General features: G+C 39.2%; 7 protein-coding genes and 2 non-coding genes across 9 annotated transcripts; 4 read left to right on the top strand and 5 right to left on the bottom strand.

Moving 5' to 3' along the window:
- Positions 1 to 1,319: 1,319 nt before the first annotated feature.
- On the bottom strand, positions 1,320 to 1,392 carry SOMG_20101. The gene has a single exon. It is a non-coding gene; the product is annotated as a tRNA-Asn (tRNA).
- Positions 1,393 to 1,398: 6 nt separating this feature from the next.
- On the bottom strand, positions 1,399 to 1,479 carry SOMG_20100. Its single transcript is given in 2 exon segments — positions 1,399 to 1,434; positions 1,442 to 1,479. It is a non-coding gene; the product is annotated as a tRNA-Met (tRNA).
- An 839-nt stretch (positions 1,480 to 2,318) lies between these two features.
- Positions 2,319 to 3,668, top strand: rct1 (cyclophilin family peptidyl-prolyl cis-trans isomerase, RRM-containing Rct1; the record flags this gene model as incomplete). Its single annotated transcript, XM_056180999.1, has 1 exon — positions 2,319 to 3,668. One exon carries the CDS (start codon positions 2,319 to 2,321, stop codon positions 3,666 to 3,668), a length of 1,350 nt encoding a protein of 449 aa, XP_056035236.1.
- A 286-nt stretch (positions 3,669 to 3,954) lies between these two features.
- sib3 (siderophore-iron biosynthesis protein Sib3) lies at positions 3,955 to 4,959 on the bottom strand (the record flags this gene model as incomplete). Its single annotated transcript, XM_056180998.1, has 1 exon — positions 3,955 to 4,959. The coding sequence occupies one exon, from the start codon at positions 4,957 to 4,959 to the stop codon at positions 3,955 to 3,957; it is 1,005 nt and encodes a 334-aa protein (XP_056035237.1).
- A 436-nt stretch (positions 4,960 to 5,395) lies between these two features.
- rps2402 (40S ribosomal protein S24) lies at positions 5,396 to 5,901 on the top strand (the record flags this gene model as incomplete). The annotated part of the gene is made up of 2 exons (XM_056180997.1): positions 5,396 to 5,464; positions 5,566 to 5,901. 2 exons carry the CDS (start codon positions 5,396 to 5,398, stop codon positions 5,899 to 5,901), a joined length of 405 nt encoding a protein of 134 aa, XP_056035234.1.
- A 277-nt stretch (positions 5,902 to 6,178) lies between these two features.
- On the bottom strand, positions 6,179 to 8,865 carry cnt5 (Centaurin Cnt5; the record flags this gene model as incomplete). Its single annotated transcript, XM_056180996.1, has 2 exons — positions 6,179 to 8,766; positions 8,829 to 8,865. The coding sequence occupies 2 exons, from the start codon at positions 8,863 to 8,865 to the stop codon at positions 6,179 to 6,181; spliced, it is 2,625 nt and encodes an 874-aa protein (XP_056035235.1).
- Positions 8,866 to 9,573: 708 nt separating this feature from the next.
- SOMG_02203 (transmembrane transporter) lies at positions 9,574 to 10,830 on the bottom strand (the record flags this gene model as incomplete). Its single annotated transcript, XM_056180995.1, has 1 exon — positions 9,574 to 10,830. The coding sequence occupies one exon, from the start codon at positions 10,828 to 10,830 to the stop codon at positions 9,574 to 9,576; it is 1,257 nt and encodes a 418-aa protein (XP_056035232.1).
- Positions 10,831 to 12,269: 1,439 nt separating this feature from the next.
- Positions 12,270 to 14,288, top strand: nup85 (nucleoporin Nup85; the record flags this gene model as incomplete). The annotated part of the gene is made up of 1 exon (XM_056180994.1): positions 12,270 to 14,288. One exon carries the CDS (start codon positions 12,270 to 12,272, stop codon positions 14,286 to 14,288), a length of 2,019 nt encoding a protein of 672 aa, XP_056035146.1.
- A 748-nt stretch (positions 14,289 to 15,036) lies between these two features.
- Positions 15,037 to 16,806, top strand: krs1 (cytoplasmic lysine-tRNA ligase Krs1; the record flags this gene model as incomplete). Its single annotated transcript, XM_056180993.1, has 1 exon — positions 15,037 to 16,806. The coding sequence occupies one exon, from the start codon at positions 15,037 to 15,039 to the stop codon at positions 16,804 to 16,806; it is 1,770 nt and encodes a 589-aa protein (XP_056035230.1).
- Positions 16,807 to 16,988: the final 182 nt, after the last annotated feature.

Genomic DNA, 16,988 nt, shown 5'->3' with positions numbered 1-16,988 from the left:
TTCTATTCTCTCAAAAAATTGGCAATACTGGATCGTTGAAAAATCTTTCGTCCTTGTTCGACCAAGTTCTTTGCCAAAAGCGATTTCCCTATTTTTTGTATACAAAAGAAAGTCTTCTTTCTTTCTTAGCTAAAAATACGACACAAAAATTGCCTAATTAAAGCTTTTTTGATGCCGTTGTGAGTATTGGCAATTGGTAGGTAGTCGGATGCCTAGCCCCAGTAGGAGGAATTTTTCAAAGAGAAGTCGTTTTCTCCAATCTACAGTATGGAGGTGTGAATTGTTCTTAATAACTTTATTTTTTTATATTTATATTCATTCTTTCATTTCTTATATTCCTTTTTCCTAAGAAGGCTGCCATCTTGCTTTGAATATCAGTTCTTGTTCGTTCAGCCGCCTAGGAGCATTATCTCTCGATTTCTTTGCTTTCTTTTGGATTCCTGATCTTTTTTTTGAGAGGTTTTGTCCTATGGGAAGATTGTTGTCAGACAGTATGAATGCCGGCTTCATCAGCAACATAACAAATAGGATGGGATGGACTGGTATATGGTTGTTTTTTTGTTGTGGATTTCTTCTTTCTATTCATCGGCTTCTTTCAACGACGTATCTTCAAAAGTGTTCTTGATATCATGTCTAGCATCCTTGTGAGGATAGAAAAGCAAAAGAATAATTCCATTCGAGACCCTTACAACTAGTCGTTTCCTATTTAAAAACCTGCTCGTTTATGTACATGGAATTTTTGTACATCTTGATTGAATCAGAGCAGTTTTGGTTTTAGGTGTCTGCAACATCAAAAGAATTTTGTTTGGAATTCGATATTTTTATACGCAGGCTTGGATGAAAAAAACCACCTAAGTACTTTTGAACAATTCTTAAGCGCTTACTGACTGGAATAGCACTCTTGATGAAGGATGTAGAATGCACTTGCATCTATAGATGCTGAGCGTTTCTCTTGCCTTTTTACCAAATCCATGCGCTGACATCAGGGAAGTAGTTAAGATATATTCCCAATGAATCTTTCCTTTGGTTTATACTTTCCGCTGAGAAGTCATTTTTGATTATCATCTCAAAGGACAACCGCATTTATCCCCCGGACAATTTAGAATAGAAGCAGCGACTTTACCTACAGGGAAGTCTGTCATTGTTACAAATGAAATTCATCTTTTAAACAAATATGATAACCTACCCCATGTACTGGGACTCTTTTGGAACCACCTTCACCATCCCCTTGGTTGTACCACCGCCAACGCCCAAAGAATCCAATCTTATGCATTCTTTTGCTAATTGCTTTAGGGCATAAATAAAAATATAAAAAAAGACGGTCAGAGTGGGGCTCGAACCCACGACCTCATGATTAACAGTCATGCGCACTACCAACTGTGCTATCCGACCTTAAGATGCTTCTGGTGAGGCTCGAACTCACGACCTTCCCCTGTCAGAATATGAGAGGGACGCTACCACCAACTGAGCTACAGAAGCTTCTTGATGATGATGGAAATCTAGTATCATATCTAATACTAACTATAATAACTAAGAGTTATGATCTTAAAAAGGAGATAGGAATAAAGGATTCTTTTGTTGAGTGAAGGCTATCACTTGTGCATCAGTACAATCCTATAAAGAGTTACTTGATGAAGAGACCTGGTTGACTGAGAGGGCATCTGCAAGAAATCGTACTTTGGGTGGGATCGTCTTTGATCCTTACAGTTATATCCATACACCTTAAAGGTATCCATTTCTATAACAAAAAAGCTATTGGTTGTATACTTTTGTTGATGCTCTTGACTTGGGTCCTTTGATTTCAGAAAGAGGAACTAGAGTACCCGAACTGTACTTTCCGATAATCAATTGACATAACTTTCTATGGTTTTTATCATGTAAATTTTTATTTAGTAATTAGTTTTTTATGATTGAAAGTGAGCCGCAAAGCGAAACTTTTAAGTATAAAATATTAGAGAAACTGAATAGGGTTGTTTATTTACCAACATAATATAAGGAAGCATGGTAAGCTACATACAGGGATCCTTGGACATCACTATTCATATTCGACAAAACCAACCGTAAACAAACGTCCTTTTTACGCGTCTTGGGGAAAGGACGTATTCCTTTGCTTTTTATGATCCTTGTGGACAAAAAGCTTTTTCAATATATTTATTATTTTTTGAAAACTTCTCTCTACTTGTTCAGTTCTAATTCTTTACGATATCCTTCTCGAGTCAATTGTTTCCCATCCTTACACCGGTTACGACCTATTGTTTAGTTTACGTTTTGCTTTTTTTTATAAGCGTTCAAATCGGCTAAGTTGGATATTTTCAGAAATGTCCGTCCTCATCGAAACTACGGTCGGTGATCTTGTCATAGACCTGCTCCCAGAAGAGGCTCCCCGAGCTTGTGAGAACTTTCTCAAGCTTTGTAAACTGAAGTACTACAATTTTGCTCCATTTTACAACATACAACAAAATTATACTTGTCAAACGGGTGACCCCATAGGCCCCACTGGAGATGGAGGACGCTCGGTTTGGAATTTACTGAATGTCGGTGATCGATTTTTCCCTGCGGAATTTCACACCAATCTCAGTCACAACAGGGCTGGAACTGTAAGTATGAGCACAGTCCCTATTCCGGTGCACCATGAAGAATCGCTTGTTTGTGGAAGCCAATTTCTCATCACATTCACAGATCATCTCGAAAGCCTGGATGGCCGCTATCCTATTTTCGGTCGAGTAGCAGAAGGATTCGATACTTTACAAAAAATTAATGAGGCTATCTGTGATGATGAGGGTCAACCCTTTCGAGATATTCGCATTAAGCATACCATTTTATTAGATGATCCTTTTCCTGACCCTCCTCAATTCATAGAGCCAACGAGGTCACCATCTCCGACACCTCAACAACTTGCTACTGTTCGTATTGGGGAGGAAGAACGCCTCGTTTCTGAGGAGGATGACGAAAACAAGTTCCAACGAGAACAAGAGCAAGAGGCAGAAGCCGAAGCCGTTACTTTAGAAATGGTTGGTGATTTGCCGTTCGCTCATGTCGCTCCTCCTGAAAATGTTTTGTTCGTTTGTAAGTTGAACCCCGTTACTCAAGATGAGGATTTGGAACTTATTTTTTCCCGGTTTGGTAAGATCAATTCCTGTCAGATTATTCGAGATAAGGATACCGGAAACAGCCTTCAGTATGCGTTTATTGAGTTTGATAATAAAGACAGTGTTGAAAAGGCTTATTTCAAAATGCAAAATGTCTTAATCGATGACGCTCGCATTCATGTTGACTTTTCTCAAAGTGTCTCCCGATATAGGCAACAATTAAGACGGTCTCAAGCTCAATCTCATTCCCATTCTCGTCCTCGACCTCGCTCACGTTCTCCAGATTATAGACGAAGAGAAAGAGATAATCCATATCCTCGTCATGGTCGTGAGCGATCAGAATACAAACCTCGTCATTCTTCGCCGCGTGCCGAAGAGGACCGAGAGTACGTGAGGCGAAGAAAAAACGAAGACTCGTATATTCCTCGTAGTCGTCGCTTTAATGATGTTGATGATGATCGGTACTATCGCCGAAGAAGTCGCTATGATGATGACAGACGATCTTCCTACCGTTCTCGAGATGATTCATACAGACACCGAAGCCACAGAGAACATGAGCCTTCAAGAAGGCCCTACTAATACTAAAAAAGCTGAATATCTAATGCCCTTTTTTTAAACTAATGAATCAATGATATTATGGTTTGGTTATGGATGAATCATCAATTTAGACAGGGTTTTGTGAAATTTAAGTACCAGTAAACTATAGACATAGATGTGCTGTAAATATGGAAGAAATACAGCCTGCTGTTTTTGTCAATAACAGATGAAACGTGAATGATTTCGATTTCTATGCTACAATATCCTATTTCTATTTAATTCCAAATGATGATTGGAACGTCGTTTACAATGAAAAAGGAAGGAGCCGTTAAATACGGGGACCAAGGCAAGAAAAGAACATTGTGCGAGTGATTTCCATGAAAGCAGCTCGTTTATGAGGAAAGTCAAATTCGAGACGCTTACAGTAGTTCTCAGCAATAAGGTAATCAATAAACTTTTTGTTATCGTTTCTGGGCTCAAGGAGAATACGTTGGGTTCGAGAGTCATCCAAGAAGAGCATATGGGTAATACTGGATAACCAGACAGGAACACGATGAGGACCGCGGAAATGTTCATTGCCTACAAGGGCATGAAACCCGCGATCATGTGTATGCCAAGGCTGGGCAAAGGGAGCGATTCGGTCCTCTGGAACCCAGTAAACCTCAAAGTAGCCAAACGGTTGCTCGTTAAAGCAGCCGATGACAGCGTACGCATGTGGATCACTTTGTAGCTTGAGAAGGTAATCACGATGTTGATCCCAATTTCCGGTTTCAGTCCAGAAATGGCTAACACGAGGGTTATTTTGCCATTCGTGGAAGTATTGTAAATGTTGATCAATGTCTAAGGCAACAAATGACAACGTCTCATTTAAACTAGGAATGAAACGCTCATACAAGATGGTTCCAGGCTTTGGTGCATTAGGACGACGGATTTTTTGGTTTGGTAGATAAGACAAGGGCCATTCAGGTTGTTTGTTGGTGATCCAAGGAGTAGCAATTTGCCAAAACGCCATACGATCAGTGCTGATACATCCCTGTTCTTCGTTGAAGAATACAGGAAGAGTCAGTTTTCCTTTATAGGAAGCTAAAGGTTCCCATTTCAAGGTGACTTCACCCTTGATGATAGGAAGCGTAGTGAAAATGGCCTGAAAAGCCAACTGAACAATTTCATCTACTTCAACGTCCTCAAAGTTCTTTAAGTATACTTCCCACAAATTCGAATCTTCTCGACGAGTCAAGTAAAGACGTCGTTCATCGTGCTCCAACACGGCATTTGATCCTTGAAGGTTCGTCAATCGAAAAGGCATTGAATTTGACCAAATGGTTTGCGACATGATGAACAAAAAGCAGTTTTGATCTTGATATCAGTGATTCTTACGATAAAACGCGTATTTAGGACGTCTTCTTCACAAAAGCAAATCGCAAAAAAAACAGACAGCAAGAAATGACAAAGGATATTTTATGTTTTCCAAATAATAAAACAGCAATAGATGTAAAATCAAATGCCTTATGACTTGGCACGTAATGGCTCTAGTTTGTTTACAGACTACGGAAGCGATGAGTTTTACACGTCGCAGATTGATCAGATAAAGGAATTGTATTGTACCGAGATCTAACGAACTTATATGGAAAGCATTTACCGCGGTATGCCGAACCATGTTAAAAAGGGTTTTAACCAAAAAAACAGTCACAGTTTCTCCCTCCAAGCAAAATCCTGTACTCGACTAGATTTCCTTTCTTTACCACCATCAGTCACCACAAGTTGCTAAAATGAGTGAGGCCGTGACAATCAGAACTCGCAAGTTTATGACTAACCGCTTGCTTCAAAGAAAGCAGATGGTAAGTTACAGCAAGTTACAGCGCTTGAAATTCGACTAGAACAAAAGGAAATCAAGTGAATGTAATATGGAAGGAAGAACATTAAGAGCTAACTATAACAGGTCGTCGACATCCTTCATCCTGGTAAGGCCAACCTTTCCAAGAATGAACTTCGCGAAAAGTTGGCTCAAATGTACAAGGCTGAAGCTGACAGCATCACTGCCTTTGGTCTTCGTACTCAATTTGGTGGTGGCAGATCTACTGGTTTTGCTTTGATCTACGACTCCAATGAGGCTATGAAGAAGTTTGAGCCTCATTACCGTCTCGTCCGTGTCGGTCAAGCTCAACCCATTGAAAAGGTTGCCCGTCAACAACGCAAGCAACGTAAGAACAGAGGCAAGAAGGTCTTCGGTACTGGCAAGCGTCTTGCTAAGAGAAAGGCCAAGAACCAAGACTAGAGTGTTTGTCGTTCATAATCGCGTAACAAAATTTTCAATACAGTCAATTCTCCACCAAGGTAAATTTCAATAATTGGTCATTTATGGTGTTTTATATTTTAGTAAGAATGCATAACGAAAATGTAAGCAAGTTTTTATAGCTGTACAGCTTTCTATTGTGCTTTGTAAATATTTACTAGCTTATCCAAAGCTAACATGTCTTGTCAACATTATATTATTCATCAGAAATTAAGACTATACCCATAAACAACGAGAACAAGATTATCTCTAATATGGATTAGTTCGTCCATCTACTCATAAGGTACGCTTGCGCCCGCGCTGGAAGCGTATCCATGGTAGCTTCATTAAAGTTTAAAGACGCACCATTCAAACTCAACAATTCGGCAATTAAATAGTTGCCTTTTTGAAGGGATTCAACGATCGCTGACCGATAATTAACATCTGCATCTTGTCCGATGCATTGAATTACTTTTTTCAGATCCCCTCTTTCAATAGCATTGAAGAATGCAATGTTTACATCTGGTTCCAATATAGACCGGAAATAAAGCTTTTGTATATATTTATCTTTAATAAAAGACGCCCTTTCCTCGTGGGTTTCTATTGTTTTCGCATTCGGTTCACCAAGTCCAGCTTCGTAAATTTCGTTTATCATTTGATTTCCAGTCGCTCGTAGCAATTCAACTGTCTCCGCCGACAGCTTGTCCAAATCTAGTGATCTCACCTTTGACACATGTGTCCCTAAAGATCTATGGATTCCTGAACAATCGATACACAATACAGCTGGAAAATTAATAGCACACCATTCCACTCGCGAAGTAGAGTGACAATCAGCACAGTATTGGTCGCTGATTTGCAATTCTTTGACCGCCTTTGATAGGGAAATCGGTTTTTGTGATTTTTTATCCTTTGAGTCTCCTCCACTACCGCTGTATCGTCCAGGAGAAGTCACCGAAGCAACCCGCTGCAAAGCTTTACTAATCGTAGACGTTGATTCACACTTATTGTAGGTGGAATCCTCGGAAGCAGAGTGCCTTCTTCCCTTGAGTGAAATACTCTCGCTTATAGCGTATTGTATGGCTTCAACCCAAGAATGCATCTCTGTCTTGGAAGTAGCCTGATAGACCCGACGTAACTGAGGAGTGATTAACTCAAAACAAAATTTTCTTGGAAAAGACTGCGGAATCCGTACTGTTGCCATTAATAAATCTATAGGCTCCTCATGAAGTTCTAACGATTGTTTCCAGTTAGAATATTCGCAAATTTTACCATGATCCAAGACAACCCAATATTTATGCCACCCGGCTTTTGACACCATCTGTAATTCACTATTGGGTTTTGAAAAAGCCAATAAAAGGCCTTGTTTGGCAGAGGTATCTTGACCTATTTTTGCTCGGTAAGCCTGAGCCGCAATTTCTGCATCTTGATCATCCAACTCACGACTACTCGTTTCTAAAAGTCTCCTTCTTTCTTCACGCTCAGCTCGCAGTAACAAAAACTCCTTATTGGCTTCATTGACGACGTCCTGAAGCATTATAATGTTTGGTCGAGATGAATCTATTTCTGCCATAGAAGAATGAATCAAGTTGTAGTCGCTGGCAGCAAACGAGGTGAGTGCAGACAAAACTTCCTGACCTTTTCTTCCTCCATTAATGTCCTGCATATAAGAGTAGTAGTCGAATCTTGAAAGCTCAAAGTCCCTTCTTTTTGCTGAAAACTTTGACTCTTTGGCTTTGTCAGCAGAAGAAACCTTTTCACTTTTCGATAGCCAACGAGTTAAAGAGGTATAGTAATCACGACTTGTTTCCTCAAAATCTTTCTTTTTAGAGTATGCATTCTTAATATCATTGTCATAAATCCTTCGAAGAGGTTCTATTAACGAGTTCCTCAACAAATGAGCTCGATCAATATGAAGATTATCCATTGATTTGGCACAACAGTGATAATAATAGTCTAAGAATGGTTTAAAGGCTGGTGGATTGATCTTTGCTGCTCTTTCAAAGGCACCAACAAATTCCTTATGACACATGAACAACATTCCATGGGATTGAGCTAATTGTTCAGCACGTTTTATTAATTTTTTCATGGCCATTCGCATTTCGTGCGTCGTTCTCTCAAAATTTAGGATTGTAGCTCGGAAAAGGGGGCCGTCTTCTGGTTCTGTTTGATCGACTTCTCTAGTGGCCGGATTTACATTAGACAGTGGAGGTGATTGGATTGGATTTTGTTCAGCGGCAGTCAGCAATGAATGCTGTTCAGGTACTTCTGGACTGGTCGTGCCATCTTCGGCAAGTCGCAGGGTAAAACTTGGTGTCGCTGGTGGAGAATCTTGTTCAGATTCTACTAACCAAAATTGAAAGGTTTGCAAAGGTACGAGGCGATTCAAGCGTTTATCATATTCGGCAAAACATATGTAATTAGGGCATCCGCTGCTGTAATAATAAAGGGAATTATAAGGGCTGTACTGCCAATTCCATTCAATCAATCGCTCATCTTCATTTGGAGTGAAGGAAACATTACCAACCAAATTCACTTGATGATGGTTTTGGAAATTTGCATCTGTTGAAAACTCGCGCGTTATGAGTCTGTCTATTTCTTGCGGGGAGGAACCATGAATACAAGTTAAGTTTGTAAGGTCGCGTTTCGTTTCAGAAGAACGTACAATCAGTTCGAAAGAAATCTGAAGACCCTCTTCTTCCATAATTTTTACCATGGGCCCTTCTTCTTCGCGAACTTGAATGAACTCTACCGGTTCATGACTCGTGCGCGAATACCGGTACTTTGAGCTAAAAAAGGAAGATTCTGACGACTGAACATTTAATACTTCATTGCCATCATGAGAGGTAAACTTCAAAGACTGAATATTGACTAAAGCAAGTATACGTTAGTAAACGAGGATAATCCATTATTGTAAGTATATGGACACGTACATCGTTGAGCTGGAACTGACGCATTATATTCAGCCATGATATAAACAACGTATCCAAGCTACAAACACCTCAATTGTGTTTTTCTTGTGGCAGAACACTACCGAATTCAAAGGTTACGTGAAATCAACGACAAACGTGAACAAAGGAATAAACTTTGGACAACGGGAACACGAAATTAAGTTAAATAAAGAATTAATTCACTCTTAGATCAGTACGGGAGTTGCAAAGTTGAAATCGCAAACGTGAGTAATAAACTGGAGTGAATATTAGGAGGCTGGACGAAATACGAAAAGCAGGTATCATACAATATGCAGACTCGGAATTTTATATAGCGACTTGCTAGTCTTTCTCACTACAGTAATCAACAAAGAAAATGAGTAGACTAATGTCGTGTTTATCATGTAAACAAAAGAGGAAATTTAGTATACGCATCGTAACTAGGTTAGTTCGTTGTTTAATACATGAATAGAGCCTCAAAATTAGAATTTTTATTAATATAAATATAAATAAACAAATAGAAAGACGGAGAGGTTTTGTTCTTTGGTCTAAAAAAAGAACCGTGCTTTTGCAACAACAAATCCACCTCTACTTCGTGATGGATCTTTTTGATTGTGTCAATCTTTTTCATCCTTGTTTTAGTCATCAAATACATATGGAGCTTATGGAGAGCGTTCGCCCTGAAAGGACTAAAGGAAGGTTTTGGTTTTTGGTAGAAAAGCAAGAGGGAATCCTGTAGTTTACGCACTTAGGAAGAGTGTCCGCTGGAAGAGCTTTTTACCTCATGTTTGACAGCTGCAGGTAACGGGTTGTCTAGATTATCTTGAGAAAACTCTCTGCGAAACTTTAGGACGCCCAAATAGAGGCTTCCAAATATACAAACAATGGTAATTAGGATGCAGGCAACACCGTAAATGGCACCTAGCACACGGAAAAAGGTCAGGTGAGCTACTTCACCAAGCTTTGAATTAGAGATCGACATAGTACCCAATGGGAAAGTAATAGTCCACCATACAACTGTAAACTCGTGCCGCACCCCATGAGTGAAAACAGCAAAGAAAGCGACAAAAGTAAGAAAATAGGCAAGAGAGATTAAAAACAGAGATACAAATCCTGAAATGATCAACAGGACATTGGTATAAATTTGAATAGACGAAATATTTTGCAGGTAGTTATGTGCATACGTCTCGATATTTAGTGCCTGCATTATAATTCCAAAAGCACCTTGACCAAGCACACCAATAGGGACAAACTGGGTAAAGGCAACAGGACTATCTGGATATTTGTAGAAAATTAATCTCCATATGATGATACCAATAACACAAAAGCCCACCGAAACGGCATTGGCCCAACAAATATAGCATGTGATGATGGTATTTAAAAAAATTGTGCGGCTCAAGCGAGACCAAAAGGTCTGAAGTACGACGGTGCCAGATGCAGAAGCAACCGTCAACGGGACGAAAGGAAGTACGATGTTTCCCAAGAGGGTAGAAAACTGAAAGCTTACTCGTTTGGTAAACACGAACGAAAATATCACCCACGAGGTATAAAAAGACATCACAATATTAAAGATCCAAACAATATAAATGAAATTGACCCAATTCTGCGGCGAGGATGAAGGGTTACTCAAATAGCACAACATATTAATAATACTTGATAATCCCATAGCATAGCAACCTAAACACAAAGTATCGGCCACATTGTAAAACGTCTTTCGCTTTGGTAAATGCGATCTGTAGACGACATATTTGAAGAAAAAGATGATTGTGTTAAGAAAAAAGCTTATTAGAGCGCACCCAAACATAATATACGAACAAATGCGCAGCCATTGTGCACTATAAGGAAAACTATACAAAATATTAGCAGAAATGGCAGTACCCATGATGGATACCATCCATATGTTTTGGTAATCTTGCACCAAGTATCTATAGAAGCCTGATCCTAATTTCATTCTAGCAGTACGAAAGCCAACTAAGGGAAATTTGTAAGAAGGAAAACAAACCATAGAAGAAAGGAGAGAGGAAACAAAAAGAAAACTTGCGCAGTCCCTAAAAAAAGTTATAGTCCTGGTAAAAAAATTTACCAAATGATGCCTTCTCTTCGAATTACGCAATCTAATGAACAATACCACCTCTTTTCCTTGTATGCCAATAAATTTTTTATTTATTTAACAAAACAAAATAAAAGGAAATTGGTCTTGGTTTTTCATACAGAAGTAAACGTGCAGAGACACTGATTCATTCACTTGTTGTGAATTACTCGCTAAATTTATCTGATCAAGATTACTTGGATGTTATGACATGGCATGTCGGTTTTTTTTTTTTTTTTTTTGATTCATCACAATGCGACTCCTTCATAAAGCTGCTGTACGAAAGAAGAAGAGAAAAAGAGTTTTCCTGATTTAGAACTAGTTTGAGGTGATTGCTGGAACTTTGCTTTTCCATCGTTTTTGCGGTACTAGATTGGTGCAAAATCACAAGAGCATGAAGAGTTGGGACATTCTTTTGCCTTTTATGAAAGATTTTTTAAGAGTAAAACATTGACACTGACTTCACTGTTCAATGTCTAGTGAGACACCGAGCGCATGCAAGGATGAGATCTATTGCAGCTAGGGGCTAACAGACAACAGTAGAAAGCATACCTTTTCATTTTTTGTAACTTTTGAAAATGAAATTGAAACGGTTAAAAAATACGGGTTCCCTTACCGCGTTCACCTCGGGTTAAATGGTCGCATAGTTGTTGAACAAGTCTTGCATTCTCTTCTCAAGAGAATTGCTTCGCGATCTGATCCTAGATTTTCGCAAGTAATTATTATTGAATTTTCTTTCCTCAACTTGAAAAACTTCATGGCAATGATGGGATCTGGAAACAAACAATCAAATCAATTCACAAGCATAGGCCATTGTTTTTTCTTTTAGTTCGATTCAATCAAATTTACATTATGTGTGTAGGAGACAGGACGCAAAGAAATAGAGGAAGACTAAACGGTCAGTGTTCGTAAAAGCCAACGAAACAAATATCCACATCAGCGTACGCAAAGAAAAAACAAAAACAACTCACTTTTTTCTTATTTTTCTAATTAAAACTATTATCAAGCTGATTCTGGTTGCCAATCCAAACTTTAGGTCAGCGTCTCGTCCATGCTTTGCTTTTACTAGCTCCACGTAACAACTCTTTTCCTACTGCACTTTGAACACTTGCTTCTAGCCTCGTTTGTGAGTCCATCATCTTTTCTTTTTTGCAGTTCTTTATAATATTATAGAGAACAGTACTAAGTTTTTTGGAAACCCTTCCTCCTGGCCTAAAGGCACTTTCTTGTTTTTCATTTCGTTATTTCACGATTCATCTGGCTTTCATGAATTGATCGTTTTATATTATTTTTCCAACCATCATTTTTATTTTTTCCTCTCGAGTTGACGTTCCAAAACACACGTGTAAAGAATTATGAATACACCTGAGGACGCTATTAATACTATTTACCACTTTGAGGATGCTCCCATAGAATCCGGCAATCTCTCTACTTGGTCATCAAATGAACGTACTGCGGGATTTACTTTGCATCCATATACCCTCAGAGGATCTACTTTTATTACAAGCAAGCAGTCGACTTTAGATGATGCAAAATCTTCAGGCCCTTTTGAAGAAGCAGAAGGAAACATTTATGAAATTCAACAACCTTCTCCGCTGATTGAGCCTACAGAATTATTGATTTCATGGTACGAATTGTGGGAAGAATTGCAAGACGTTTCTTTGAAGCCTACCATGAATGATGAATTGAACCAATTGGTACTCGTTCAGTTTTATGGAAAAATTAGCTCTTTATTTCGATCAAAGATTAATCAAGTCTTAGAATGCTTTCAAACCCAAATTAACAATGGACAGAAAGAGCTCCAGCCTTCTCTGGATACTCTCTGGGAAATTGAATCTGCATGGCGTTGCGCGGAGGCAATTTATTTTCCTTCTTCCTCTCCATACACTCTAGCAACAGCTATCATGGACTGGGTTAACTCTTACGACCCTCAACCCATAGCTGAAGATGGACTGGAAATCATGACCTACCGTATTCCTTTTCAACACCCTTCCTTTTGGTTTTATGTGAACAAGACTGCAATCCGCGGCCTATTTCAACAAACTATTTCTTGTTTAGAGTCTTCAGCATTGGTCAAGGAATTACCTACTCTGGAAAACACGATAAGTGATCTTGTAGATATTTTGAAGTATTGCCCATGCCTGCATCAAAAGTCCATTCGATCAACCTTTGATTTTGAGAAACGATGGAAAGTTTGGCGTTCGCGGATAGCACATCTCCGTCAAACTATAATGAATCGTGGTGATATACCAACTGAGGTTCAACAAAGTTTACTTTCTTTGTTAAACATTCTTAGTGGTAACAAGGAGGAAATTAAAGCGAATTGTAGTTACTGGCAAGAGTACTTTTCTGCTTTAGCATTTTTGTATGATCCTTTGGATTGTAAAAACCCAGCCCAAGTATCTATTTTGTATCAAATGTCAACTGCACAAGACTCACATTTTTATGGAGACTCTACTTTGGAATTTGAAAAGCTTTGCGTTGCATTGTGCAACAATCAACCATTGGATGCTATTCAACATTCTTACATGTTGGATGTCGGTTTCGCTGTTCACTTGGCTGATTTTTTACATAAAACCGGATATATTAAGGAATATTTCACAGAAGAGCTCCCCGTGACCCTCCGCGAACATCTCTTACTTGAATACGGTGAAACTATCTTGGAAACAAAGGGTATTTGGCAGGTTGCTTTCGCCTACTGGAAGCATGTTCCGGGTTACGGACATCAGCGCATAAAATCCTTAATTTCCAGAGTCCCGTTACATAATATTGTTGAAAAAGATGAAGCTTTAACTATATGCCATGAATTGGATCTACAGGTAGAAGCACAAAGCGTTATGTCTCATTGGGCAACGAACCTAATTGCAGAGGGTGCTTATGGTGAAGCATTGATTATATTAGACAAGGCTTGTGATTATACTACAATGAACAGAGTAACTTGGGAAATTTTTAATCTCTGTCTCGAAAACCAAAATCCAATAGATGCTGCAGAAGACGAGACTTTATATGATTTGCTGAGCTCTCCTCGCATATGTGCTTCAACATTGGCTTCTATTCTTTCTCCTGCCGCTGCTATTCATCAATACTTTCTTTGTAAAGAAAGCGAAGATTCTCGTCAAGCAGGTGAATTGCTTATCGGGGTATTAAAAATGATTAATTCTCCTAATTTTTATCAAGAAAAACTCTTGAAGGAGTTGCTTGAATTTACTAGAAATACAAAGAATCATCAAACGATTTCTTTGGCAAGCGCATTTGACTGCATTGCTTGCTTGGAAGACCATGAAAGGAATATATCGGACTCTAAGCTTGTCAGGGATATCCGAATTCAATTAGCTTCCATTGTTTCATGGAACTTTTTGAACGCTGTAAAATAAAAGCTTAAAAGCCTTCTACGATACTTGAACTAATTTCTAAGGAAAAGGTAGTAAAGATCATAAGGAATACAGATTTGGGTGTTAAAAAAATGCTTCCTTGTGTATCAATCCTCTTACCTTAAGTGAATCTAATTATCTACCATATAGTCTGTAGTTTTTCTCATAACAAATGACTCTTTTCATTTTTTTGCCATACGAAAATACGGATAGCATAGCAGGGAACCCATAATATTGATAATATTTCTAGACATTTATTAATCTATAGCGTGATTAATTTCAAAATGTCATTAGAAACAAGGTAAACATAGTTAATGGGGCATAAACTTATAAAAAATAAAGCAATTGAGTAAATTTAGTGTACAATTTATTTGAATCGAAAAGGAAAGCATGAACAAATGTTTCCAGGAACAATCTGTAGTTCAGAGAAGCTTTACTTGCCGAGCTAAGTAAAATGCTAATATATAGGTATCTGTCAGTCAACTAGGCACGAAGGAGTGTTCTACTATTTACAAATAATACAATAAGAACTTAAAGCTGACAGAGCTTCAACACTTGCCCAACTTACCTGTATAAATACCATTCTTCCTTCGATTATACTTAGACACGCGCTAGTATTATACATTTCATCTTTTGCAAAGATATCATACAAAATAATATGATAGCAAGTTTTCTCGTGGTTGCAGAGAAGATCAACTTTCCTTCCACAAAAATTTTCACTCAGACCTAACAACCGCAATTGCAGGGCAATATGAGTGCTGAACAAGTTAACGACGTTACAGAAGGCGTCAAGGCTCTTGTCCTTGACCCTGTTACTGGGGAACATGTTTCTAAAACCGAGTTGAAGAAGAGGGAAAAAGTTCGTTCTCGTGAGTTAGCTAAAGCTAAGAAGCAAGCTGAGAAAGCTGCTACTGCTCCCCCTGAGGTTAAGAGTGCTAAAAAGAATGAAGAAGAATTGGATCCTTCCCAATATTTTGAAAACCGTTCTCGTACTATCAAAGAATTGCGCCAAACTAAGGAACCAAACCCCTATCCTCACAAATTTCAAGTTGGTACTAAGCTTCCCGAATTCATCAAAGAGTATGAGGGTCTGCAACGTGGTGAAATCAAGCCTGATGTTGAAGTAACCGTTGCTGGTCGTGTCCACGGCCTTCGTACCGCTGGTGCCAAACTTCGTTTTTACGAAATTCATGCTGATGCCTACAAGCTCCAAATTATGTGCCAAGCTCAGGATGCTGATCGTGTTGATTATGCCGCTCAACACGAACACATCCGTCGTGGTGACATTATTGGTATTCGCGGTTATCCTGGCCGTTCTAACCCCAAGGGCCGTGCTGATGGTGAACTTTCCGTTTTCGCTCGTGAATGTGTTTTGCTCAGCCCTTGTTTGCGTATGCTTCCCAAGGAGCACTATGGATTGAAGGACTTGGAAACCCGTTACCGTCAACGTTATTTGGATTTGATTATGAACCGCTCTACTCGTGACCGGTTTGTCACTCGTAGCCGCATCATCCAATACATGCGTAACTTCTTGGACAAGCGTGACTTTATTGAGGTTGAGACTCCCATGATGAACATGATTGCTGGTGGTGCTACAGCTAAGCCCTTCGTCACTCATCACAACGATTTGAACATGGACTTGTTCATGCGTATTGCTCCTGAATTGTACTTAAAGATGCTTGTCGTTGGTGGATTGGATCGTGTCTACGAAATTGGACGTCAATTCCGTAACGAAGGTGCTGACTTGACTCATAACCCAGAGTTCACTACTTGCGAGTTCTATGAGGCTTATGCTGACTATTATGATCTTATGGAGACCACCGAGGAGATGGTTTCCGGCATGGTAAAGGATGTCTGCGGTTCTTACAAGATTCCTTATCATCCTGAAGGCCCTGAAGGTCCTTGCTGGGAACTCGACTTTTCTCGTCCCTGGCGCCGTATCAACATGATTGAGCACTTGGAGCAGCGCCTCAACGTTAAGTTTCCTTCTGGTGATTTTCTTCACTCCGATGAAGCTAATGCCTTTTTGAGAGACCTTTGCGCTAAGCATAACGTTGAGTGCTCTCCCCCTCAAACCAACTCTCGTCTCCTTGACAAGTTGGTTGGTGAATTTATTGAGAACGAGTGCATTAATCCTACTTTCATCATTGGACATCCCCAAATGATGTCTCCTTTGGCTAAGTACCATCGCTCTGAGGCCGGTTTGTGTGAACGTTTTGAGGCCTTCGTCGCCACAAAGGAGATTTGCAATGCCTATACCGAGTTGAATGACATTTTTGACCAACGTGAACGTTTTGAAGAGCAAGCTCGTCAAAAGGACCAAGGTGACGACGAAGCTCAAATCATTGACGAAAACTTCTGTACAGCACTTGAGTTCGGTTTGCCTCCTACTGGTGGTTGGGGTATTGGTATTGATCGTTTGGTCATGTTCTTAACTGACAGCAACACCATTCGTGAAGTCTTGTTCTTCCCTCACATGAAGCCTGAAGTTAAGGCAGAAGAACCTACTATTGTCAAATAATAAGCTTTCTTTTAATTACTCTTTTTTGGGTTGTTTAGGTCATCACTTATTTTAACAACAGTCTATTCGATTGTTAGAATATCATAGAATACATTCATTCCTACTAGAGGTTTTGATGTTTAGAATTTAAAGCCTTACTGTATATACGCCTAGTTGATTGGGTAGCAAAGCATCTAATAGTA

The sequence above is a fragment of the Schizosaccharomyces osmophilus genome, chromosome 1, assembly GCF_027921745.1.
Source record: "Schizosaccharomyces osmophilus chromosome 1, complete sequence".
Classification (NCBI taxonomy): domain Eukaryota; kingdom Fungi; phylum Ascomycota; class Schizosaccharomycetes; order Schizosaccharomycetales; family Schizosaccharomycetaceae; genus Schizosaccharomyces; species Schizosaccharomyces osmophilus.
The sequence above is the reverse complement of the archived record's forward strand: the minus strand, read 5'-3'. Positions and strand labels throughout refer to the sequence as shown.